At 45.1% G+C, this 26,814-nt stretch overlaps 1 protein-coding gene across 1 annotated transcript in view; it reads right to left on the bottom strand.

The window, feature by feature from the left end:
* Window positions 1–6,792: 6,792 nt before the first annotated feature.
* LOC126095023 (dipeptidase 1-like) overlaps window positions 6,793–26,814 on the bottom strand; it is a 350,057-nt gene continuing 330,035 nt past the window's right edge. The window contains exon 12 of the mRNA XM_049909685.1: window positions 6,793–6,945. Within this exon, the coding sequence (XP_049765642.1) occupies window positions 6,793–6,945 (153 nt within the window). The remainder of the gene's footprint in view (window positions 6,946–26,814) is intronic.

The following is a 26,814-nucleotide window of genomic DNA, read 5'->3' as shown; positions in this document are numbered from 1 at the left end:
TCGATGTCAGAGATATAGGCCTGTAGTTTTGCGCATCTCCTCGACGACCCTTCTTGAAAACTGGAAGTACCTGTGCTCTTTTCCAATCATTCGGAACCTTCCGTTCCTCTAGAGTGGCAGTGAAGTGGCGTATATGTGACAGTCGATTGAATGGGCCCAGCCCAGTAAGACGGCTCGACAAGGCGACGTGGGCCCGTGTGGCCGAGCGGTTCTAGGCGCTTCACTCCGGAACCGCGCATCCACTACGGTCGCAAGTTTGAATGCTGCCTTGGGCCTGGATGTGTGTGATGTCCTTAGGTAGGTTAGGTTGAAGTAGTTCTACGTTCTAGGGGACTGATGACCTCAGATGTTAAGTCCCATAGTGCTCAGAGCCATTTGAACCATTTTAGGCGACGTGGCAGAATGGCCGAAAGGAGCTGTCGAGTTTGGACCTATTCGTGGCCACGATATAAATGATTGCTCGATTTGTTGATGTATCAACATAGACTGTACAAGGTTTCTACAACGAATGGCGTTCCACAAAGCTGAACAGCAGTGATCATAAAAGAGCCTAGCCGACAGTGAACGGAGATGAGTGTCACCACGCCTTGTGAATGGAAATCACTCGCAAACCCGACAAGAATTGCTACTCGAAATGAACACAGGGCTGTTTCAGCCAGTTTCTGAGTGTACATAGTGATCTGGATACCATGCACTTTCGCAGCTGGGTACATCACAAAAGGCCGTTGGTCGCTGCACGTCGTAAGTTGCACATCCCCAGTGGGCCAAATAACGCAGAAACTGGACAGCAGAATTCATGTACCAGTACTACCGTTGTTAAGATTGTAGGATAGTCAACTTTCAGAGGTATTCATGTGGGTCAAACTAAGAAAAAAATGCCCTGTAAATATGGGCTCTAAAATGCATACGTTAAGGATTATGAGAACTTGTTCACCTTCGATACTGAGAAACATGTCTCTTCTACTGCAAGCTCTCTGATTTCCACATTTCTGGAGAAGGTAGTGTGGACCAAAACAAGAAAAAATAGTCCAGTAAATAATGACTCTAAAATGCATACCGTAAGAGGTATGGGCACTTCGTTAGCAGAAGATACATGTTCCACGCTAGTGGAGTGCTCATAACTCTTGAGGTATGCATTTCACATCCCGCGTTTACTAGACTTTCTATCCTTGTTTTGGTCCATATTAACGCCTCTGAAAGTTGTCTTCCCTGAAATCCTAGCATTGTCGGATGTATCAGAACGGTCTTCGCTTACATTTTACGATTCGGTCGTTTCCGGATCAGGGTCCCTTTAAATAGTTTTATACATTTACTTTTGTCCGTCATCCTTGAATGTTGTAACATCACGACGGAATCACTCTGTATAATAAGAAACTTCCTGGCAGATTAAAACTGTGTGCCCGATCGATCGTACTGATCGATGTGTACGGGTATCGAGACAACCTGATGAATCCACGGACCCTGCATGTCAGCAGGGGACTGTTCAAGCTGGTCGAGGCTCTGTAATGGTGTGGGACGTATGCAGTTGGAGTGATATGTGATCCTTGATATGTCTAGATACGACTCTGACAGGTGGCAAGTACGGAAGAATCCTGTCTGTTCACCGTCATCCATTCATGTCCATTGAGCATTCCTATACACATGGCAATTCCAGCAGGACAATGTGACACCCCACACGTCCAGTATTGCCACAGAGTGGCTTCAGGGACAGTCTTCTGAGTTTCAACACTTTCGCTGGCACCAAACTCCCCAGACACGAACATTATTGAGCATATCTGGGATGCCCTACAACTTACTGTTCAGAAGAGATCTCCACCCCCTCGTGCTCTTACGGATTTATGGATAGTCCTGCAGCATTCATGGTGTCAGTTCCCTCCAGCACTACTTCAGGCAATAGTCGAGTCCATGCCACGTCGTGTTGCGGCACTTCTGCGTGCTCACGGGGGCCCTGAACTATATTAGGCAGATGTACCAGTTTCTTTGGCTCTTCAGTGTACAGTGTACAGTGAAGATTGGGCACATCACTTGTTAGTAATAGAATAGAAGGAGCCATCTACTAGAGACTTACCTGTAGCCCGAAAACAAGAACATAAAATCACTTTTGTTGTATCCAGCCATTTGCTGCCATTGAGCGTGTGGAAGAACGAAGTTACTCCGTGGAATAGGACATTTAATTTTGTTTTAAAATTGGATCTCATGTGTTGTAGTTTAAGATTATAATCTTGTTTATAGTGTTTTACATGGAGTAATTTTAGGCAGATCGGTGTTCAGTGTATAAACATTCAGAAACTTATGATTCTTGCATCTAAATATTGAAAATAACTAATGGGTATTATTTGTTTAGGAGAAGCAAGGAGACAGCGAAATCAATTTTATACGTAAAATTGCGATAACACAGATTGTTTCGGAAAAGGACGAAGTGCTGTGAGCACTTAGTGAAAAAGAACTGAAGTATGACAGTATTATCTAGTGCAATGACGTACCACCTAGTGCTACTAAAATCGGTGCAATTTGTGTGCATTCAACGAAAGAAATAAATAACAGCTGAAATCACCACTGTACACATACTCATACTAAATAGCTCATAAACAAAATAGTTTTATTTATTTTCTGAGACATTGTAAACATTCTCGTATTCAAACACATTTAAAATCAGTCCAGAAACAATTATGTTTAAGGTGTAAACCATAAAGGTTTTGATGTGTTATTATCAGAAATATAACTCGAGAATGACACGCAGACAGCACGCACGCACAAACGCGCATTCACTCACTCACTCACTCACTCACTCGCACACAGTCAAATACACACACACACACACACACACACACACACACACACACACACACACAAGTAGAATACGCAACATTCATATTGTTGCAGATAGGTTCATTTTATATTAGTAGCATAAAAACGCCAAAGAAATTCGCTCTTTTCAAAACAATTTTTGACTTACAGAAACTGCAATCATATCTCTACGTGTAGCTCATCAGTAGCGTTCACATTTTCACTCAGCCTTTCATCTTTATGAGTTTCTGTGTAACCGATCTAAGTATCAAGAATGTTTTGAACAGTAATAACGTTATTTGTCTTCACTGCCTGATTATTTTCCTATTAGGATGCAGAAGAGTCAGATTTCACACTTGATGAAACGTTTTCTTGTGAGAAATGAGGAAGATGATTTGCTTTTCTGTTTTATCAAAGGATGGTCCCTTGAAAGGAAAGCACTTCTGTTTATTACTGATTTAATGTAGGCCGACCACACTTGCTCAGCTTCGAGCTTACAAGTGCGCTGTGTATCAGATATCGCTCGTTAGTCTCTAACATCACCACCTGACGGGTTTGGGTAAACCACACTGAGGATGTGATTCTGAAGGGCTTGTTTGCTTGCTTTAGAGTAAAATCGACGAGGGGAACACTTCAAGTCGATTGGCTGGCGTAACCATAAACAAGCTGAGCACGCTAGCATCGCCACACAGCGCAATAACGAGTGACAGTTTTCAAATGTTGATGACGCGAGAAAAGTAAGATTTATCTAGATAACGATCGATAAGGAGGTAGCTAATGTCTACTTCTTCAGACAAGACGTACGGCGTGGATAAGACGGTGTAAAAAGAAGGAATTATTTGAGTGGAGAGAAATCGGCAGATTTCATTAGCATGTACAGACAAAAAGTGTTACAATTTCAGATAAAGTGGATGATGTGTTCAGGAGAAGAAGCTTCACAAATTGAGCAAGTCAATAACGCCTTGATCCAATCTTTGCGGCCGGAGTCGCCATGCGGTTCTAGGCGCTGCAGTCTGGAGCCGAGCGACCGCTACGTTCGCAGGTTCGAATCCTGCCTCGGGCATGGATGTGTGTGATGTCCTTAGGTTAGTTAGGTTTAATTAGTTCTAAGTTCTAGGCGACTGATGACATTAGAAGTTAAGTCGCATAGTGCTCAGAGCCATTTGAACCACTTTCTTTTTATCCAATCATGGCCCTTGCACAAGCAGTTATTCGACTTGGCATTAGTTCGTAGAGTTGTTGGATGTCTTCCGGGGGATTATCATGCCAAATACTATCCAATTGCCGCGTTAGATTGTCAACATCTCAAGCAGGTTGGAGGGGCTGTCCATAATGTTCCAAACGTTCTCAGCTGGGAAGAAATCCGACTACCTAACTGGACGAGGTAGGGGTTGGCAAGCAGGAGGCAAGCGGTGGAAACTCTCCCTGCGTGCGGACGGGAAATGTAAGCCCAGGATGGCTTCCCATGAGAGGCAAGAAAACGGAGAGTGGAAGATCGTCGACACACAACTGTTGTGTAAGGGTGCTGCGGATGACAACCAAACGGGTTCTGCTGTGACAAGCAATGACATCCCTGACCGTGAGTTCCTGCCGTCTGGCAATACGGGGGGCAACATTCAGTGTGGTGTCACACCACTTTCCGGGACGTCTCCAGAAATACCTTCGCTGGTATCGGGGTTCACTTCGAAGCGGGACTCATCCCTGGAGACATCTACTCGAGTCAGTGAGATTCCAGGCTGAAGATATCTTGTCTTCATGCTCGCCAAGCCTTACCTTGGTCATCAAGGTCGTCGGAACTCTCTCCAATTGCGAAGCTCCGGTGCGTTATGGGCAGGGGCTGCCAACGGTCGAGATTTTGACGATCTAACACGCCCATTAGAGAGAATTCGGCAACGATTCCCTCTGGAGGACATGCATCAACTCTCTCCATCGATGCCAACTGCTTGCACAGGGGGCAGAGATGGACCGACATGTTACTGACAAGGGAAACACCCCATCGCACCCCCCTCAGATTTAGTGACAACTTGGCACAGCGGATAGGCCTTGATAAACTGAACACAGATGAATCGAGAAAACAGGAAGAAGTTGTGTGGAACTATGAAAAAAATAAGCAAAATATACAAACTGAGTAGTCCATGCGTAAGATAGACAATATCAAGGATAGCGTGAGCTCAGGAGCGCCGTGGTCCCGTGGTTAGAGTGAGCAGCTGCGGAACGAGAGGTCCTCGGTTCAAGTCTTCCCTCGAGTGAAAAGTTTACTTTCTTTATTTTCGCACAGTTATGATCTTTCCGTTTGTTCATTGACGCCTCTGTTCACTGGAATAAGTTTAGTGTCTGTGTTTTGCTGCCGCACAGCAAAACCGTGCGATTAGTAGACGAAAGGACGTGCCTCTCCAATGGGAACCGAAAACACTTGATCGCAAGGCGATAGGTCAACCGATTCCTCCACAGGAAAACACGTCTGATATATTCTATACGACACTGCTGACGGTATGTGCGTCACATGACAGGAATATGTTGTCGACCCACCTAACTTGTACACTTGGCGAATGGGTAAAAAGATTCTTCTACCTTGCCCGATTTAGGTTTCCTTGTGGATGCGATAATTGTGGTGTCACCGCCAGACACCACACTTGCTAGGTGGTAGCCTTTAAATCGGCCGCGGTCCGTTAGTATACGTCGGACCCGCGTGTCGCCACTATCAGTGATTGCAGACCGAGCGCCGCCACACGCCAGGTCTAGAGAGACCTCCTAGCACTCGCCCCAGTTGTACAGCCGACTTTGCTAGCGATGGTTCACTGATAAATTACGCTCTCATTTGCCGAGACGATAGTTAGCATAGCCTTCAGCTACGTCATTTGCTACGACCTAGCAAGGCGCTATTACCAGTTACTATTGATGCTGTAAAACATGTACCGTCACGAGCGATGTTCACCAATTATGGATTAAAGTTAAGTATTCCAACAGATACGTACTATTTTTGCTAGTCTCAATTCTTTGTCCTGTTCCAGACCTCACGCCAGCCTGCGTGAGCTTAAACGCGTGCCTTTCGGCTTCCTGTCATAGTGGATTGGTTGTCTTGCCAGTCCACAACAATAATCACTCCCAAAAAAGTGATGAAAACATAAGAGTTTGTCACATAAACTGCAACAAATGAATGCAACAGTTTCACAGTCGCACAGTTTTCCCTGAGCTCTGTCAAAACATATGTTTTTAACGTTTTCAAATTTTTCCGTGTGTAGACCGTCAAATCCTCCACATGTCCAAGCAAATCTGAACATGTCTTGGAATTTTGGAGAGTGAAGTTGATTATGTAAAAAATTAAACTTCTCACTCGAGGGAAGACTTGAATCAAAGACGTCTCGTTTCGCAACTGCTCACGCTAACCACGGGACTACGGCGCTCCGGAGCTCACATCATCCTTGATGTTGTATATCTTGCGCATGAACTTCTCAGTTTGTATATTTTGCTCATTTTTTTCATAGTTCCACACAACTTCTTCCTGTTTTCTCGATTGATCGGTGTTCAGTTTTTCAAGGCCTATCCACTGTGCCAACTTATAACTAAATCTGAGGGGGGGGGGTGTGATGGGGAGTTTCCCTTGTGAGGTGCTCACTCTGTGAAGCTCTTTCTGCTGAATAAATGACGCAACTTTTCTGAAATCGTTATCTATGTTTATGTGTACATGTACATTACCTCCACTGATTTCTGCCCCACTCGAATAGTTATTTCTTGGTGCGTTGTTTGTAACTTTTTTTCTGTTGGAGAGTATTTCGTGGCCTTCAGAGATGGTATGCCAATTTACCATCCACGACAGGTGCGGATGATGTGAGCTCGATTGCGTCTTAAAGCGCGTGAAATATTTTCCGGTCCGGTATCATTGTGCCCATTTCACGCAGTATGCCGTCCTCGGTCGACCCGCGATGGAATGCGTTCCGTTTGTGAGTGGCTGGACAAACACTGTAGCTGTCGCGGGCCGGAGCCGCGACGGCTTGCAGTCGGCCCCTAGCCATACGGCAGTTCCCGAGCGCCGCGACGCAACTCGCAGCCGGTGGGGGCGGCGTCCGGCATGCGGCAGTACGTCCTGCCTCGCACGTCCTCTTCGGGGATGCGCTCGTCCAGGGGCTGCACGCCCGATGCCGCCATCTGGTCGCGAACCTGCGTGCACACAAACCGGTGCGATTACTCTGACCACATTACACAGAATCTTTGTTCGATTAAGCACAACTGTTTTTTTTTCTTTATTGAATTTCAATTCTCCCCCAAGGGGGCGGGCTGGCAGCAGCTTAGTATGCCGCTCTTCAGCCTACAGATTTTGTGAGAAAGATCAAGACAATAAATAATAAAAAACAGGCGATAAAATCGGAGACTTAAAGAGTAACATGGCGAAAAGAAATCGTGGAACTTGAAACAAACAACAGAGGGATGATGATGCTAATAAAATACATACGAAGCAGACAGGGAAAACAATAGACAGACAATTAAAAAACACGGCGACAGTCTGGATTCTGTTCGCAAAAGACATAAAATTCACACCTAGCGACAGCACGGTTTCCGTTCGCAACACGAGAAAGACAAGCAACACAGAATAGTCACTGGAACACTGCACTAAAAAGTTGGCAAATGTGACGTACCACAGTCGAGAGCAGGTGGGGGGAAACTGGACAGAAGATGGGAAAACAAAAAAGGGGGGAAAGGAGAGTAAAAGCGAAGGGGGGAACAGGGAAAGGAGCTGATGGAGGATGAGGACCCATAAGAGGGGTGGGGGGCAGATGCGACAGGGAGTGGGGTAGGCAGAGGAGGGGAATACAAAAGGACTTGGGGGGGGAGAAGGGAGGTAGGGAGAGGTTTAGTGGGGAGAAAACAGGACGGAAGGGGGGGAAGAGGGAGCCCAGGGAAAGGACAGAGAAAAGGAGGGGGAGTGAGGATCAGAGTTGATAGGAAGGATAAATGGAGGGAGAGAGGGCATCGTCCAGGAGGGGGAGTTGATGGAAGCCACCTTGGGAAAGGAGATGGAGGGTGTAGAGATGGAGGGTAGGGGGGACACAACGGTGAAGACGTGGCAGGGGGCGGGGATGGGAGAGGAGAGGAGCAACCAGGGGGTGAGGGGGTTCAAGACAGCGGGAGGTGTAGAGGATGCGGATATGTTTGAGGAATAGGAGCAGATGGGGGAAAGGAAGCATAACTGACACTCTGCTAGAAGACTATCAGTTTGGCTTTCTGGAAAATAAGAGCACAAAAGAGATAGTTCTCACATTACGATTCATAATGCAAGCAAGACTTGCGAAAAAAAAATTTAAGAATAGTTGGTAGGATTTGTCGACATGGAAAAAGCGTTCCGAAAACGTCAGTGTTGCAAAATGTGAATGTTGTGTACATAGTTCCGCGTAGTCAGTGCGTACACAACTTTACCACTAGAGCGCGCCCAGCTAAGCACAACAGCGCAGGCGCAGCGCTCGTCCATCTCCGCACTACGAGATGGCGCTGCCTTAGAGACGGACCAAATTCTGCTTGCGCCTATCCGCGTATTAATATGTAACGCAGCCAATGAGATTGCTGCTAACGTAGAACCTTTTCTCCTTGCGGATCACACTCGCACAGTGATACCTGAACGCGCGAGGTATTATAATGAGTGTACAGACCTCTGATTAGTCAAATGGTTCAAATGGCTCTGAGCACTATGGGACTCAACTGCCAAGGTCATAAGTCCCCTAGAACTTACAACTACTTAAACCTAACTAACCTAAGGACAACACACACATCCATGCCCGAGGCAGGGTTCGAACCTGCGACCGTAGCAGTCACGTGGTTCCAGACTGTAGCGCCTATAACCGCATGGCCACTTCAGCCGGCTTTGATTAGTCAGTCTACATTTATCTGCACCAGTCTGTACCAGTCTGCATTAGTCTGTACCAGTCAATAGTCAAGTTTCAGTCAGCACTTAATAGGATTACCATATTGCTGGACATAGCCATGAAGATAAATGAATAGACACTTTGTCAAGTATCAGAGATATGTGAGAATAAGATTAACGTACCAAGACCAAAGGAACTTCAGATTGTCAATTGTAAATAGCATCCACAATCAAGTTACGTAATGTTTATGCTTGTTACTACTTTAATAAATGTGTGTGAAAATTAATCAAGTTCTGTTTTAAGTTGGTCACCGTCAATCTCCTACTCTAAGCGTGCAAGTGGCATTTATATCGTCTGACCTAACGGCAGAAGACAAACACGCCACGATAAGACCACGAGACATATTGCTGACGTTCGCCTACTTCGTTAGAGCGACAAGCCAAATAATCTGATGGTGTGTGTACCAGAGGTCTTACAGTACGCACACCACAGTGAATTTTAAAATTTTCCTGGCGAATTGACTGTTCAAACAAATTTCGGGCTTGCAGCCGGTCGTCGTTCAATACTTCGCACGCTATTTCAACTGGGTACCTGCCAGTCATCTTCAGGTGAGCCGTCGCAGACTGTCGAAAACGTTTTTTTTATTGTTATTTTAAACCCGTACAACAGGCAGGCTGTCATCAGCAGTCTACGCTGCTCTTCAGCCATAGGATACACAATGAGAGATAAACACAGAGAAGACACATAAGTTACAGAACGGTGGGCAATAAAACAGGAGACACATAAAGACAAACACGGAGCCGTTCACACTCGACGGGAATCCACACTGCAAACTGTTGATACGACGCACAAACACTGAAGAAGACGATGGCACTGGTGAACGATGGAGTGTGACGGTGAACACTGAACACTAAGCATGACGGCACACACGAGACACTGATGGCGGTGATCTCCGGCGCTCGAATGTCCACGTAGCGTGTGCGAGTCCGGGGACCTGCCAAGAGGGGAACAGGGGTGAGGTGGGGGAGAGGGGCGAGCAAGGAAGCCAATGGCTGAGGATACGGGGGCAGGAGGAGAGGGACAGGAGAGGGGAAGCCCGGGGGAGTAGCGGGGAGAAATGGAGGAGGGAGGGAAAAAGGAGAGAAGGGAGGGAGGGTGCCCAGAGGAGCAAGCACAGGAGGAGGGTGGGAGGATCAAAGATGGTAGGAGGGGTAGATGGAGGGGAGGAGGACATCATCGGGAGAGGGAGCTGGCGGAAGCCACCTTGGGAGAGGGTAAGGAGGGTGGAGAGATGGAGACCGGGCGGGACGTGGGAATACAGGCGCGGCAGCGGGCGGGGGTGGGAGAGGATCGGGGAGACGAGCGGGTGAGGAGGATCGAGTGTACGGGAGGTGTACAGGATCCGTAACCTTTCAAGGAAAAGGAGGAGGTGAGGGAAGGGGATGAGATCGTACAGGATCCGCGTGGGGGAGGGGAGACGGATGCGAAAATGTTCTCTGTTTCACAATATATAGCGTACTGTAACTATTATGCGCATGCATCGAAAACTTGATAGATGAACCACACTGCCCGCCGGCAGCGCCCTCACTGGTGGAATAGCGGAACTCAGTCGCCCTCTGCGTTGCTGTTTGCCACGGCCGTCGACGCACTCTGTCGTCTTTGATTTGAGCAAATCGTGGAGATGATGGGATTCCATGCACTGTCCAGCTGGTAGCCGCTGTCACGGTTTAACAGATTTGCCGCCAGTCGTATTTCTACGGATTCTTTAATAATGGAGTGCCAGAAAGACGTTGCTGTGGACAAAATCATTGTTTTCTCATACTCCATTGAATGTCCAGTAGAAATACAATGTTCAGCAATAGCGGACTTGCTTGGCTGCAAAAGTCGGGTGTAACGTTGATGTTCAGTGCAGCGTTCTTTCACGGTGCGTGTGGTTTGACCTATGTCAGCCGTACCACATTGGCACGGTATCTTGTAAATTCCGGCCTTTCGTGGTAACAGATTGTCCTTAACTGATCCCACAAGGTCCGCAACCTTCGATGGTGGGCGGAAAACCACTTTTACCTGAAATTTTCGGAGGATTCTTGCTATTTTCTACATCTACATCTACATCCATACTCCGCGAGCCACCTGACGGTGTGTGGCGGAGGGTACCTTGAGTACCTCTATCGGTACTCCCTTCTATTCCAGGCTAAACGAAGTGTTGCCAACGAAAGGAAGAAAAGCTAAAGATTGTTCCGACATGATGTCCTCTTTATTCACTTCCTGCTTCTTAATTTTAACTGTTAGTGTCCTGTTAATCTGCTGTATGGAATGAATACCCATTTTCGCTGAATACTGTCTTTAGATAAGAGAGTTCTTGAGGTAAGCTATCTAGATTGAGACAGTATTAGCTCTATGAACAAGTTTTTTAAGCGGCGGGCAGTGTGGTTCATCTACCAAGTTTTCGACGCATGCGCAGAAGAGTTACAGTACGCTATGTATTGCGGAAAGGAGAACGTTTTCGCCAGTCTGCGACGGCTCACCTGAAGATGACTGGCAGGTGCCCAGTTGAAGTATCGTGCCAAGTATTGAACGACGACCGGCTGCAAGCCCTAAATTTGTTTGAACAGTGTTGCAAAATGTTAGAAATTATCGGAAAAATACGATGAGTATGTTATAGGGAAAAACAGATAATACACAGAGGTGACAAAAGTCAGGGATACCGATATGCACACAAACAGTTAGTATCGCGAACACGAGGTATAAATGGTTAGTGCTTTGGTGGAGCTGTCACTTGTACTCAGGTGATTCATGTGCAAAGGTGTCTGAAGTGATTACTACCACACGACGGGTATTAACACGTAGAACGCGGAATGGTAGTTGGAGGTAGACGCATGGGATTTTCAGTTTCGTAAATCGTTATGAATTTTAGTATTCCGAGATGCACAGCGTCAACAGTGCGCCGATAATATCAGATTTTTGGCGTTACATCTCACCACGGACAACGCAGTGGCCATCGGCCTACACTGAACGATTGAGAGCAGCGGTGTTTGCATATGGTTGTCAGTGCTAACAGACAAGCAATTCTGCGTGAGACAACAGCAAAAATCAATTTGGGACGTCTGACGAACGTATCCGTTAGGACTGTGTAGCAAAATTTGGCAGCAGATCACCGACGCGAGTGCCTTTGCTGATAGCACGACATCGCCTGCAGCGCCTCTTCCGGGCTCGTTACGGTATCCGTTGGACTGTAAACTGTGGCCTGGTCAGATAAGTCCAGAATTCAGTTGCTAAGAGCTGATGGTAGGGTTCAAATGCGGGGTACGCCCTACGAAGTTTGTCAACAAACAACTGGACAAGGCGGTGGTGGCTCCATAATGGTGTGGCTACTTGCAATCCATTTGCTGTCAGTCGTGGACTTCATGTTCCAAAACATGTCTTAATGTGCTGTCCAGTGGTTTGGTCACCCATTATTTGTAAGTGGTCACTCAGCCACCGTTAATTCTTTTTACCTGTTTGTACTGCTATTTTATTTTTAGTTTTATCTCCCTGTTTTGATGTGCTGTGTCCAATCTTGCAATTTGAACAATACCAATTCTCTCACACTTCGGCTCTGAATTGAACTTTTGGGAACGGGCGCTGATAACCTCGCTGTTGTGCGCCCTAAAACACTAATAATCATCATCATCATCTTCCCAAACAAGGCAGTCACAGCTGTTCGTAACTGATTTGAGGAAAATTCTGGACAGATCGAGCAAATGACTTGGCGACACAGATCGCCCGACATGAATCTCAACGAACATTTATGGGCCATAACAGAGATGTTACATCGTGCAGAATATCCTACACCGGCAACACTCTTACAATTACGGAACGCTGTAGAGGCAGCATTGCTCAGTATTTCTGCAGGGGACTTCCAATGACTTGGTGAGTCCATGACACGTGGTGTTGCTCCAATACGCCGGGAGAAAAGGAGGTCCGACACGATATTAAGAGCTATCCCATGAATTTTGTCACCTCAGTCTATACAATATGTACAAGAACCAAGAGGGATCGATATGAATAGAAAACCAAGAACGAAGTGTGGTCTAAATATCGTGGCAGACTGGGACGTACAGTTTCGCTACTACACTACTGGCCATTAAAACTGCTACACCACGAAGATGACGTGCTACAGACGCGAAATTTAACCGTCAGGAAGAAGACGCTGTGATATGCAAATGATTAGCTTTTCAGATAATTCACACAAGGCTGGCGACGGTGGCCACACCTACAACGTGTTGACATCAGGAAAGTTTCCAACCGATTTATCATACACAGAAAGCAGTTGACCGGCGTTGCCTGCTGAAACGTTGTTGTGATGCCTCGTGTAAGGAGGAGAAATTCGTACCATCACGTTTCTGACTTTGATAAAAGTCGGATTGTAGCCTATCGCGATTGCGGTTTATCGTATCGCAACATTGCTGCTCGCGTTGGTCGAGATCCAATGACTGTTAGCAGAATACGGAATCGATGGGTTCTCGAGGGTAATACGGAACGCCGTGCTGGATCCCAACGGCTTCGTATCACTAGCAGTCGAGATGACAGGCTGTAACGGATCGAGCAGCCACGTCTTGATTCCTGTGTCAACAGATGGGGACGTTTGCAAGGCAACAACCATCTGCACGAACAGTTCGACAACTTGACGCTGCATTACAGACAGGAGCGCCTGCGATGGTGTACTCGATGACGAACCTGGGTGTACGAATGGCAAAACGTCATTTTTTCGGACGAATCCTGGTTCTGTTTACAGCATCAAGATGTCGCATCCGTGTTTGGCGACATCGCGGTGAACGCAATTGGAAGCTTGTATTCGTCAACGCCATACTGGCGTATCACCCGGCGTGATGGTATGGGGTGTCATTGGTTACGCGTCTCGGTGACCTCTTGTTCGCATTGACGGAACTTTGAACAGTGGGCGTTACATTTCAGATGTGTTACGACCCATGACTCTACTCTTCATTCGATCTTTGTGAAACCATACATTTCAGCAGTATAATGCACGACCGCATGTTGCAGTTCTTGTACCAGCCTTTCTGGATACAGAAAATGTTCGACTGCTGCCCTGGCCAGCACATTCTCCAGATCTCTCACCAACTGAAAACGTCTTGTCAGTGGTGGCCGAGCAACTAGCTTATCACAATACGCCAGTTACTACTCTTGATGAACTGTGGTATCGTGTTGAGGCTGCATGGGCAGCTGTACCTGTACACGCCATCCAGGCTCTGTTTGACTCAATGCCCAGGCGTATCAAGGCCGTTATTACGGCCAGAGGTGGTGGTTCTGCGTACCGATTTCTTAGGATCTATGCACCCAAATTGCGTGAAAATGTAATCACATGTCAGTTCTAGTGTAATATATTTGTCAAATCAATGCCCGTTTATCACCTGCATTTTTTCTTCGTGTAGCAATTTTAATGGCCAGTAGTTTATTATGGAATATTAATCTAGTGTCGCTCAACGGGCTAACCCAGTTCTTTCAATTGGACGCCACTTCTGCGACTTACGTGTCCATAAGATACCAAAGTTATCCTTTTAGGGAAACGGGGCTTGTAGTTTAATATGGAATCCGAAAGCACGTGAAAGCTGGGTACAGTGAGTCTGAAAAATTTTCGTGATTCAACAGGGACTCGATCTCGTGACCTGTATGTTTCCAGTCACACACTTCAACATTTTATTCATTCTGTTGCCTTCTCAAGGATTGGTATCTTCTCCCTAAATCTATCATTTTTACTTTATGCGACCTCTCTCCTACTTGGAGTGCTTAATTTACATTTAAATAGCAGTACACCACCATGCCCGACTTTAGCCGCTACTGTGCGGTCTATGTTTGAGAGAAGCAATAACGCGATTGAAGCGAAGGCTCAAGAGTCGGAATAAAATTCAGGGTGAAAGCATATCAATGATAAGAATCACATATGATATTGATAACCTCAGTGAAAGTGAAGAAAAATTAGAAGAGGTGTTGAATTTAAAGAACATCTACAACAGAATATAGACTGAGAATAAATCGAAAGACGAAAATAATCCTGCTACGTTGGAAGCGAAGTAAGGCAAAGATGGCATTGTAAGCCAAGAGAAGTCTGCTAGTATCAAATACCGGCCTTAATGCGAGGATGAATGTTCTGACAATGTACGTCCGGAGCACAGCACTGTATGGTAGGAAAGCCGAAATAGGAGAGAATCTAAATGTTTTGGAAGTGGTGCTATAGAAGGATGTTGGAAATTAGGTACACTGATAACATGGAAAATGAGAAGCTTATACGAAGATTCGGCGATATATGAACAAACGGGAAACACTGACAAGAAGAAGGGATAGGGTGATATCGAGCAGGAAATTCATGGTACTTGATAGACCTGTTATGGGTAAAAACTGTTGGGAAAGACAGACTAGAATACATACAGTAAGTACTCGGCGATCTATGGTGTAACTGCTATTCTGACATGTTGAGGGTGGTACAGAAAAGTCATAGAACCACATAGGAGACTGATGACCAAAATAAAAAAAAGAGAGGTTCGATTAATTGAAGAGCAAGCCGGTGTTTCCGATTAGTGTACATGATCTGGTTAAATTCAGCACTACCACAGGAGGAGAGGTCAACAAGAAAGCGGTCTCAAGAAATGCAGAGTTTGGTGAATTTATGGAAGTGTAATTGATCAGCAGATGCAGTTAACTAGGGAGTAAATCAGAGTTCTCGACTGGCGCTTTACGTCTGATTATCAGTACTAATGCTGCGTTCCTAACAAAAATTGCAGCATGAAGAAGAAGTTGTGCGCCACAAACGAAAGTTCGTAGGCGTGTTTCTACATCTGAGGTCTATTCAAATTTCGTGCCAGTCGTATTAGAGTGGCGCTAGGAGCCCCGCTGTAAGGATGCAAATCAGGTTTGCTTTAAATACCGGGTGATCAAAAAGTCAGTATAAATTAGAACAAAAAAAAAAAAACAAAGTTCACAAAATGTCCGACAGATGGCGCTGGACAGCAAAACGTCAGTGACTGCGCATGACAATCGTGTATAAAAGGAGCTGTAATGAGAGAGAGAATCAGATGCGCCAGTAGTCGCAGCATGTTGACGTTACCTGAAAAGGCGCTTTTAGTGAAGCTGTGTTATCAGAATGGGGAATGTGCTAGTTCAGCGTTACGATTCTATCGCCATAGGAAGGGCGTTCGAACGGGTAAAGGTGGGTAAAGGTCCGTTGACAAATGCAGCTGTGGCGAGAATGATTTCGAAGTTCGAAGCCACGGGTTGTTTAGACGATAGACCCCGTAGTGGCCGGCCGAGAACAAGGCGTAATGCTGCTGAGACAGTTCAGGAAGAAATGGAGACTGTAGCGGGTTCGTCTATGCACGGAGAAGTCAGCGCTCGTGCAGTCACACGTCGCACCGGCATTCCATACGCTACAGTTTGGTTGGCACTTAGGCGTACCCTCCGATGCTATTCGTACAAAATCCATCGGCATCATGAACTGTTACCTGGCGATTTAGTGAAGCGGAGGGCATTTGCGGTGTGGGCGTTTCAAGAGATGGCGGAAGATGACGATTGGTTGAGTAACTTGTTGTGGACCGACGAAGCTCGTTTGACGCTCCGAGGATCTGTTAACACCCACAACTGCAGAATTTGGGCTACCGAAAATCCTAGAACTGTCGTGGAAACTCCATTGCACGACGAGAAAGTCACGGTATGGGTTGGATTTACCACATCTACCGTTATCGGACCTTTTTCTGCGAGGAAATGCGTGATTTTTGGTTTTGTAACTGCTACCGTGACGGGTGAGAGATACGCCGATATGTTACAGAATAGCATCATCCCCATCCTGGCTGATAAACACCTGCTGGAACGTGCGATGTTTATGCAGGATGGCGCTCCACCCAATATTGCTAGACGCGTGAAAGATCTCTTGCGCGATTCGTTTGGTGATGATCGTGTGCTCAGCCGCCACTTTCGTCATGCTTGGTGTGGTGTCACCGCCAGACACCACACTTGCTAGGTGGTAGCTTAAATCGGCCGCGGTCCATTAGTACGTGTCGAACCCGCGTGTAGCCACTGTCAGACTTGCAGACCTAGCGCCACCACATGGCAGGTCTAGAAAGACGGACTAGCACTCGCCCCAGTTGTACGACGACTTTGCTAGCGACTACACTGACGAAGCCTTACTCTCATTTGCCGAGAGACAGTTAGAATAGCCTTCAGCTAAGTCCATGGCTACAACCTAGCAAGGCGCCATTAGCCTTACAGTGATTGTAATTAACCGTATCTGGAGATAGACTCATTTGTATCGTCAATAGCGATGTACCACAAGGATGCATTAAAGTTGAGTATTAACTTAGAGACGTACTTTTCTTATTAGCATTCATTGAGCATCCTGTTTCAGAACTCACGCCAGCCGGCGTGTGTGTACGCGTGCCTTTCTGCTACCTCAAAGTGGCGTGGCTGTTTTGCTACGCCACAACACTTGGCCTCCCAGGTCCGTGCGATTATTGGCTTTGGGGTTACCGGAAGTCGCAAGTGTATCGTGATCGACCGACATCTCTACGGATGCTGAAAGACAACATCCGATGCCAGTGCCTCACCATAACTCAGGACATGCTTTACAGTGCTGTTCACAACATTATTCCTCGAATACAGCTATTGCTGAGGAATGATGGTGGACATATTGAGAATTTCCTGTAAAGAACATCATCTTTGCTTTGTCTTACTTTCTTATGCTAGTTATTGCTATTCTCATAAGATGAAGCGCCATTTGTCTTACATTTTTTGAAATTTTGTACTTTTTTTGGTTCTAATAAAACCCCGTGCCATTCCTAACATTTGTGTCAATTTGTACCTCTCTATCTAGATTATTCCGTGATTTATTCAGTTTTCAAATTTATACTGACTTTTTGATCACCCGGTATATCCTGTAATAGTCGTGAGCGTTAGTTTCTATTGAGATTGGACGTAGTGAGCTGATGTCAATCAAGAATGCATTTAAGGTGGTCGACAAAGAATCCATTATCAACACCTCACTGACTTTGAACGAGGTCGTGTAATAAGACTACGAGAAGCTGGATGTTCCTTCTGTTATACTGCAGGAAGACTTGGCACGATTTTAGTCACTGTACGTGATTGCTGGCAGCGGTGGTCACGAGAATTTTCAGTCGCAGGGAGACTCTGGACGGTCAAGTGGCACCACCGAGAGAGAAGACCATCGTGTTTGGCGTACGGCTGTGGTGCGTCGTACTGCATCCGAAACGGTAATTTCAGCAACAGTTGGCGGCAGGGCATCACATCGAACTGTTACCAATCGGTTACTTCAAGGACAGCTCCGAGTCAGATCCTCTGCAGTGTGAATTCCACAGACTCTAAACCACCACGATTTGCGATTTCACTGGTGTCGAGGGAAAACGCATTGGAGGGTAGGGTGGAGGTGTTGTAATATTAGTAATTTTCGCCTCACGAACATTAATATACGCTCAATAGTAAACGCCTGATGGCCTTAAGTTATCGAACAGTTGTAAGGTAAAAGAAATGACCCATCGCATAGCAGCGACAGAATCTATTATTCTTTATGTTTGCCGTTCTTGCGCGGTGCCTGTAAATCTCTATGTACATGTATCGACTAATGATATGAAAAAGAATTCTGTTGTTCCAAGACAAATGAGGCATTGGCCGCCCGGCCTCTTACTGTTTGTATTCCATGAAAGGCGGAAGCGGACTTGTTGCGTTCCACATCGGTATTTTATATTTTATGTGAAAATATTGAGTGAATATGCTAATTGTTCTTTTCCAATCAGTTATCTATAAAGTATTTAACCACAATGGTCATCTACTGTAATTTAATATGAAAAGGTACGTAGCACTACAAAGAACGTGTGTTAAAGATACGTGTGTTTCATTTACTTGAATGATAATTATTTTGTGTTGTTCATCACCAGGAATTATGATCACACTGATGGGCCTAACGCAGCATGAGGCAGAACGAACATTATCGTTTACCTTTTATTTCTGAACCAACTCTTTTTTTTTAATTGTGTAGTGTTGCATTTCTTTTAAAGTCTATAAATCTTCTGGTTCCTTAGTGTTGTTCCGGGTATGACCACATCACGACTATAAAAATACACAGAAATAATATTGTTTCTTCCGAACGATCTCAAATAAATCAATCTGCTGCTCTTATTCAGGTATTTAATGCTCAACGTATGTTATTATAATAGTGTAATCAAACCCTGATTCTGTTGCCAAGTGGTCCACCAAAATATTCACTTTTTCGACCAAAAAAAAAACAGTTCTTTTTCTTTCCGCCCCCCAAGAGCAACGCTACAGTGTATTATATTTTACGATGCAAGCTGGTTATGCCTCGGAGCCAGTGATGGCCGTGCGATGGTTAGGAGACCAGCCGAAGACCTGCAACCAACCTGTCTGCAGGTTGGACCTACAACTGGAGTTATCGTCTGGGGTGCGTTTTCGAATGACAGCAGGAGCAGTTTTGTGGTTATCCCCAACACCCTGATTGAAAAACTGTACTCAGTCTTGTGGTTCGACATGTTTTGCTGCCATTCGTGAACATCATTCCAGGGGTGTTTACTAACAGGATAACGCTCACTTACATACCGCTGTTGTAAGCCAATACGCTCTACGGGATGCCGGCATGCTGCCTTGGCCTGCTAGATCACCAGATCTGCCTACAGTCCAACACATATGGAAACCACTCCAGCGTCATCTAGAAACAGTGCAAAGTTTATGCACTAAGTTGTTCTGAAAGCGGTGCTGATATTCAAGATAACAAAAGCGGTTTAAAAGCTGTGAGCTATCTGGGGAAGTTATCCCTGCATTACTGAGCAACTGTTTCACCAGGTATCCAGTCTAGTTTACCAAATTGCCAACCAGACTAACATTAATTATAATCTTTTAATAGTCGTCTTTAAATAAAAAGAAATAAATCAATTTATATTTGGACATTTATTTTAACATTGATCATTGTTCCGTTAAAATTTGAGCATATTAAACTTGATTCATAACTAAACTCGTGCCTTATTTAGGACTGTGAAAATGTGAGTTTGTAATCTTACGGAACACATGAAACATGGAGCAAAAATTGGGAGACTGCATACAACACTGCATTCATAAAATAGCACACGAAGAAAGTTGAAAATGTGCAAGAGGAAATTAACCACAACCAACCGATTCAATTTTCACCCAAAGAAGTTACGGTCATAGCGCAATCCTGTCCGTCATGAAATTACCACACACTGGTATGCTAAATTCATATTAATTGTCTGTGAAATCTTCTCGAAAAGAATAGCTGAAGGCTACTTTGATGATTACACCACATGCTTCACGTGGTCAACTTGGTTCACACAAAGAGTGTAACTCCACAATAATTTTTATAATTAAAATAAATTACATCGAAACGTAATTTACAAAAGAAAAACCTCAAACTGGTTACTATCGTCATACTATTAACCTGATGGGTCAAACAATTATATAAGCAAGTGGTACTGGTCTCACAAAGTACACCCCACGTGGGTTGAACATAAAGAAAAGTTGCTATACTGAAAAATATTGTCAAGACGAGACGTTATAATCTCACGCACATTCGCGTTTAAGATTGATGATCTTAGTTAGAGTTAGGGATCATCAACACGTTCTTCCACTTTGCTCACAAAGTAGTGACAAAGCAACTACTGCAAGATATTCTGAACTTTACACTCTAATTACACTTCGTTGCAATTTAAGATAACATAAGATATTTTAAATCTAAACCTGAAACATAGGTGATTAAATTATCAGTTAGACTGAACTTAAGAAATCCATTGTCCTACGGACTTAGCGGGGACGCGCTTAGCCAGAGATTTTACCACTTCAGACGCTCGCCACGGACAGACTGACGTGGGCCCTTGCCGAGGGTGCCTCCCAGATACAATCGGAAATGACCAGAGAGGCAGCTTCCTATACCAACATGACAAGGGACAGACGGGACCATACCAAGAATAGAAACCTCTTTTTGCTTTTAGAAAGCGTAGTTACCTGTTCCGACATTGGTCCTACTGCTCTCTAGCAGACAGGCTTGTCTGCTACTGTTAAGCATGCAACTAGAAATACATTCGCTCATTCATCGTTTCACAGAGAAGGGAAGGGGAATGACACTATTTTATCATGTACAGTATATAAAAGAAAGTGGATGTAGGTTCCCTATGAGACTGTGTGACATGAATTACATATAAACTGTGTTTTAAAGTGTAGTAGTGTGACAGATCGTTCTTGTTTATGTGTAAAAGTAACACGTTCCACTGCTCAATCTCCTCCCAGATAGAGTCAGAAACACCACAGTAAATTTAGAAGTGGAATGTATGCTGTAGCCGGCCGAAGTGGCCGTGCGGTTAAAGGCGCTGCAGTCTGGAACCGCAAGACCGCTACGGTCGCAGGTGCGAATCCTGCCTCGGGCATGGACGTTTGTGAAGTCCTTAGGTTAGTTAGGTTTAACTAGTTCTAAGTTCTAGGGGACTAATGACCTCAGCAGTTGAGTCCCATAATGCTCAGAGCCATTTGAACCATTTTTTTGTATGCCGTAAATGACAACAGATTTAAGAAATTAACATGAAAGGAATCCAACAGAGAACTTTCAACAGCATTAACCGTCATTTTATTGACCAATCAAGTGCAACAAGCAAACTGAGATCCGGCACCTCTACAACACAATGCATGCATACAACGTTCTTACGGTTACATCGATTATTACTGGACCAGCATTTCGCATTTTTAATGGCTTATCTAGCGCTTACATTAACCTGTGATCTTGCAATTTCAATCAATTAAATCTGTCACCTGGACATATGTATTCATGAAATTCATTACTCTAAATTAATTAATTTTTGGTGTTGCGATTTTTTCCCGTTGGTGTAGGTGTATAATGTTTTCAGCTTCAGACAGTAGTTACTAATTCCTGCCATTTGGCATAATTGGTTCAAATGGTTCAAATGGCTCTGAGCACTATGGGCCTTAACATCTGTGGTCATCAGACCCCTAGAACTTAGAACTACTTAAACCTAACTAACCTAAGGACATCACACACATCCATGCCCGAGGCAGGATTCGAACCTGCGACCATAGCGGTCGCGCGGTTCCAGACTGTAGCGCCTTCAACCGCGTGGCCACACCGGCCGGCCGAGTATCGATTTAAGTGTCAGGAAGATGTTTCTCAAAGTGTTTGTATGGAGTGTAGCCAAGTGTGAAAGTGAAACGTGGACGATAAATATTTTAGACAAGAACAGAATAGAAACTTTCGGAATGTGGTGCTACAGAAGAATGCTGAAGATTAGATGGGTAGATCACATAACTAATGAGGAGGTATTGAATACAATTGGTGAGAAGAGGAGTTTATGGCACAACTTGACTAGAAGAAGGGATCGGTTGGTAGGACATGTTCTGAGGCATCAAGGGATCACCAATTTAGTACTGGAGGGTAGCGTGGAGGATAAAAATCGTAGAGGGAGACCAAGAGATGAATATACTAAGCAGATTCAGAAGGATGTAGGCTGCAGTAGGCAGTGGGAGATGAAGAAGCTTGTACAGAATAGAGTAACATGGAGTGCTGCATCAAACCAGTCTCAGGACTGAAGACCACAACAACAACAACTAAGAGGTTTTGGAAAAGGGCACATAGTTGTGGCACTGCGGCTGGAAATGAGAATCTATGAAATGACGAAACTGGGCACCTGTTTGTCGTGAGCACCTATTGTCTTGAGCACCTATGGAAAGTGGTTGAAAGATGGCGAAATGACGAGTAGGTCGTATGGTACTGGACAACAACGTCTCATCACTGTGTAATCCAGGACAGGCAGCGATCTGTGGCAGATCTGGAGATCGAGTACAATGATGGTGCAGGCACAAGTGTACCGGAGCACACCGTTCAAAAGCCAGTGAACATGGAGCTTCACATCACACGACGATTACGTATTCCTGTGTTGACCCAACGACATCTTCGGTTACGATTGCAGTGAGCACAGCATCACTGAATTTTCACCGCTGGTCGATAGAAACGTGTCGCCTGTCGAATGAATTGCATTTCTTGTCACACCAGTTCAATGGTTAGGTCCTCACAAGTCGTCATTCAGGCGAATGGCTACGCGAAACATGCAGCGCGCCACAGCAGCCGCCCATTGAGGGCAGAATTATGCTACGGGGTACACCGAGTTGGGCTTCCCCCATGGGATCTGCGGCGGTAGTCGAAGGCATCATAACAGCGGTGAACTACGCGAACATTATTGCGGGCCACCTGCATCGCTTTCTGCTTGAAGTCTCGCCCTACAGCGATGACCCAGGAGGATAACTGTCCCTATTGTAAGGTCGGCATCGTGCTACAGTGGTCAGTGGTTTGGGGGCATTATAGTGAAATCACATTTATTTCTTGACCAATAAATGTGACTGATCTGTACGCATTGGAACACACACCGGGCGCCGGCTGCGTGCCCCTAAACCACCATCCCGTAATTTGCGGGAACCGCTTGACTCAGAGGGCAATAGACACGGGTTCCCAGGTAGATGCTGTGTTTCTTGACTTCCGCAAGGCGTTCGATACAGTTCCCCAGAGTCGTTTAATGAGCAAAGTAAGAGCATATGGACTATCAGACCAATTGTCTGATTGGATTGAAGAGTTCCTAGATAACAGAAGGCAGCATGCCATTCTCAATGGAGAGAAGTCTTCCGAAGTAAGAGTGATTTCAGGTGTGCCGCAGGGGAATGTCGTAGGTCCGTTGCTATTCACAATATACATAAATGACCTTGTGGATAACATCGGAAGTTCACCGAGGCTTTTTGCGGATGATGCTGTAGTATATCGAGAGGCTGTAACAATGGAAAATTGTACTGAAATGCAGGAGGATCTGCAACGAATTGACGCATGGTGCAGGGAATGGCAATTGAATCTCAATGTAGGCAAGTGTAATGTGCTGCGAATACATAGAAAGAAAGATCCTTTACCATGTAGCTACAATACAGCAGGTCATCAACTGGAAGCAGTTAATTCCATAAATTATCTGGGAGTAGGCAGTAGGAGTGATTTAAAATGGAATGGCCATATAAAATTAATCGTCGGTAAAGCAGACGCCAGACTGAGATTCATTGGGAGAATCCTAAGGAAATGCGATCCGAAAAGAAAGGAAGTAGGTTACAGTACACTTGATCGCCCACTGCTTGAATATTGCTCACCAGTGTGGGATCCGTACCAGATGGTGTTGATAGAAGTTTAGAGAACATACCTTCACCTAGGAGTCAAGCAGTATATTGCTCCCTCCTACGTATATCTCGCGATGAAACTATGAGGATAAAATCAGAGACATTAGAGCCCACACGGAGGCATACCGACAATCTTTCTTTCCACGAACAATACGAGATTAGAATAGAAGGGAGAACCGATAGAGGCACTCAAAGTACCCTCCGCCACACACCGTCAGGTGGCTTGCGGAGTATGGATGTAGATGATGATGTAGACATCTCGTGCCACATACTTCTGGAATCTTGCCAAGGTCTTATAGAATCTCTGCCAAGCAAAGTACCTGTTGTATTGTGTTTGAAAAATGGGACAATACACTATTAAACTGGTGGTTATAATGTTTTAGCTCATCGGTGTATGTAACGAATGAATCTTGGAATCTGTTGATAATTGATTTTCGATGAGCATGTGAATATTTGTGTAATCGTCCAGTAAATCACATAGAAGGAGTTACGGCGAAAGTCAAGCGGTGGCACACCAGTCGGGAACAATAGAGAAGAGGGCTGTGAGAAGAAGTCAGCCAATTGCACGTTGACCGGACCTCCCTCCAGGACGACAAAGCGACAGCAGCCGCCCGTATGTGGCGAGGACATACGCCCTGCGACAGACTAGTGACGGCCCAGTTGAATAGCAGCTTCGAGGCTAGCGACTTGGATAGAAGCGTCAACGCTCATTACTTCGCTTGTACACTCTATGTAGCACAGAACTGGAATTGTGCATACTGAACAAGACTTAATATTTCGTATGTCGCCCTTTGCTTGCGACACACCTGTGTAATTGAAAATTTAAATATTCTATGTTTTCTTTTCTAATAAAACTCATTAATACGATTTGTTTGAATGTTTGTCTAGCGAACCTAGTACTCAGGTTTCCCAGACACTGCACAAGGTGTGATGTGCTCATTGTAAAGTAGCAAGGGATCTGGAAGCAAAGCCCTTATATACGTCCTTAAGACCAATATGGAAGGAGCTGTTTTTGTTTAAATGCTTTTTTGGAAAACGCGAAGTTTTAAAAGTGCTTAAAGTAATGTCGGAGTAGCGAACCAGTCAAGGAGAAGTTATCGTGCAGTATGTGAAAACCGTTGAAGCTGACTAGCTACAGTGGGTGCCGGCCAATGAGAGACAGAACGTTGGCGCGTTCCGGAAGGGAGGGAGGTTTTAGACATGTCTGTCTAAAATGAGTGTGAAATCGTATGGGACTTAACTGCTAAGGTCATCAGCTCCTAAGCTTACACACTACTTAACCTAAATTATCCTAAGGACAAACACACACACCCATGCCCGAGGGAGGACTCGAACCTCCGCCGGGACCAGTCGCATAGTCCATGACTACAGCGCCTTTGACCGCTCGGCTAATCCCGCGCGGCTCTTGACGTGTCTAATTCATCTTTAGTAGAGTGAGGAGTTACATCTTAATTTTATAGTAATTTTATAAAAAATGATTTGCATTCTCTGAGAAGTAGAGTGGTTCGGAAAATGATCAGATTAGATGTACACAACGTTGGTATACGTTTTCAGATTTTTAGAGAATTTTTTGACTTCGTTCCGATGAGCTGAGATTTCAATGTGGCACGCTACACAGCTGTAGTTCCGAAACATCTGATTGCTGAATAGTGGTGAACTGTATAGCGGTTCTAGGCGTTACAGTCTGGAACTGCGCGACAGCTACAGTCCCAGGTTGGAATTCGGCCTCGGGCATAGATGTGTGTGATTCCCTTAGCTTAGTTCGGTTTAAGTAGTTCTAAGTTCTAAGGGACTGATGACCTGAGAAGTTAAGTCCCGTAGTGCTCAGAGCCATTTGAACCATTTGAGCTGTATTGCACTGAGTGAGCATATAAAACTAATGAACACCGTGTGAACTTCCCAGCTATCTCTTGGCTGTTTGAAGTTGCAATTCTTTGGACAGCAGGTCGCGAGTTCTGTACTTACGCTTGTTACTGGAGAGAGAATATGCTGTCAGACTGGGCGGAATAGAACATACGAAGATATAGTGTTCATTTTGACATTAGGAACCTTGTTTTAGGGCGAATAGGATAACAGCACGCGTATTTCAAAAGTGAAATTGCAAAACAGAAATATTAGGCAAGAACTTGTTTCATTTAGTAGTTTCATTTAGATCCGTCACAATGAAAGCTCTTTCAAGCCATATGGGAGAACGTTTTGTGCGTCCTGAAGATGAATATAGCGCTTCCTGTTTCTGAAACAGCTTTTCCAGGTTGAACCATATTCAACGCCTCTTCAGAGCGGGGAATGCCTGTAAGAAACTCACGAAGATAAGTAAGCCATTACAATCCAGCACCAAGTGCTGCTCTCTCTTCTATATCTTCACAGTGAGTATTATGTGGACACTCTCATCTGCCAGGAAGACATCAGCCGTGTTTACAGGGCTGCGCGTGTTCGTTCCTGGTTTGGCGAAAAATCGGCCACTGTATCTCGCCTCTGCTGGCCCTCTAAGTCTCTCCATCTTAGTCCCATAGGAAACGTCTGAGACTGTCTGGTACAGGAGGCGAATCGTAGCACTGGACGCATCCAAACGGAATTTAACATCGGTGACATCAATGAGTTGTTTCAGATGCATATGGAATATCTGATGAATTGAAGCCAAGTTTGGGGCGTGTTGCGCGGTTACTGAGTGACGTCTCCTGGTAGTCACTAATTTTGATATATGTGTTTAATTGACCTGTTAACTGAGAATATTGTTATCACCTCGTACTTTTAAAGGGCGACCAAATTAGCTGCCACAAAATACTGAATGTGTCTGCATGTTCATGTCATGGAGTCCAGAGCCCAGTTTGATTATTATCAGTCTGTCGGTGTCGTTGGCATCTGCTAGGAAAGTTCATTGCACCGACAGACTGTCGCAGTCCTCGACTGACTCGAGCAATCTCTGAAAGTACCTACC

The sequence above is a fragment of the Schistocerca cancellata genome, chromosome 8 (assembly GCF_023864275.1).
Source record: "Schistocerca cancellata isolate TAMUIC-IGC-003103 chromosome 8, iqSchCanc2.1, whole genome shotgun sequence".
Lineage (NCBI taxonomy): Eukaryota > Metazoa > Arthropoda > Insecta > Orthoptera > Acrididae > Schistocerca > Schistocerca cancellata.
This window is presented reverse-complemented; position numbering and strand designations above follow the sequence as displayed.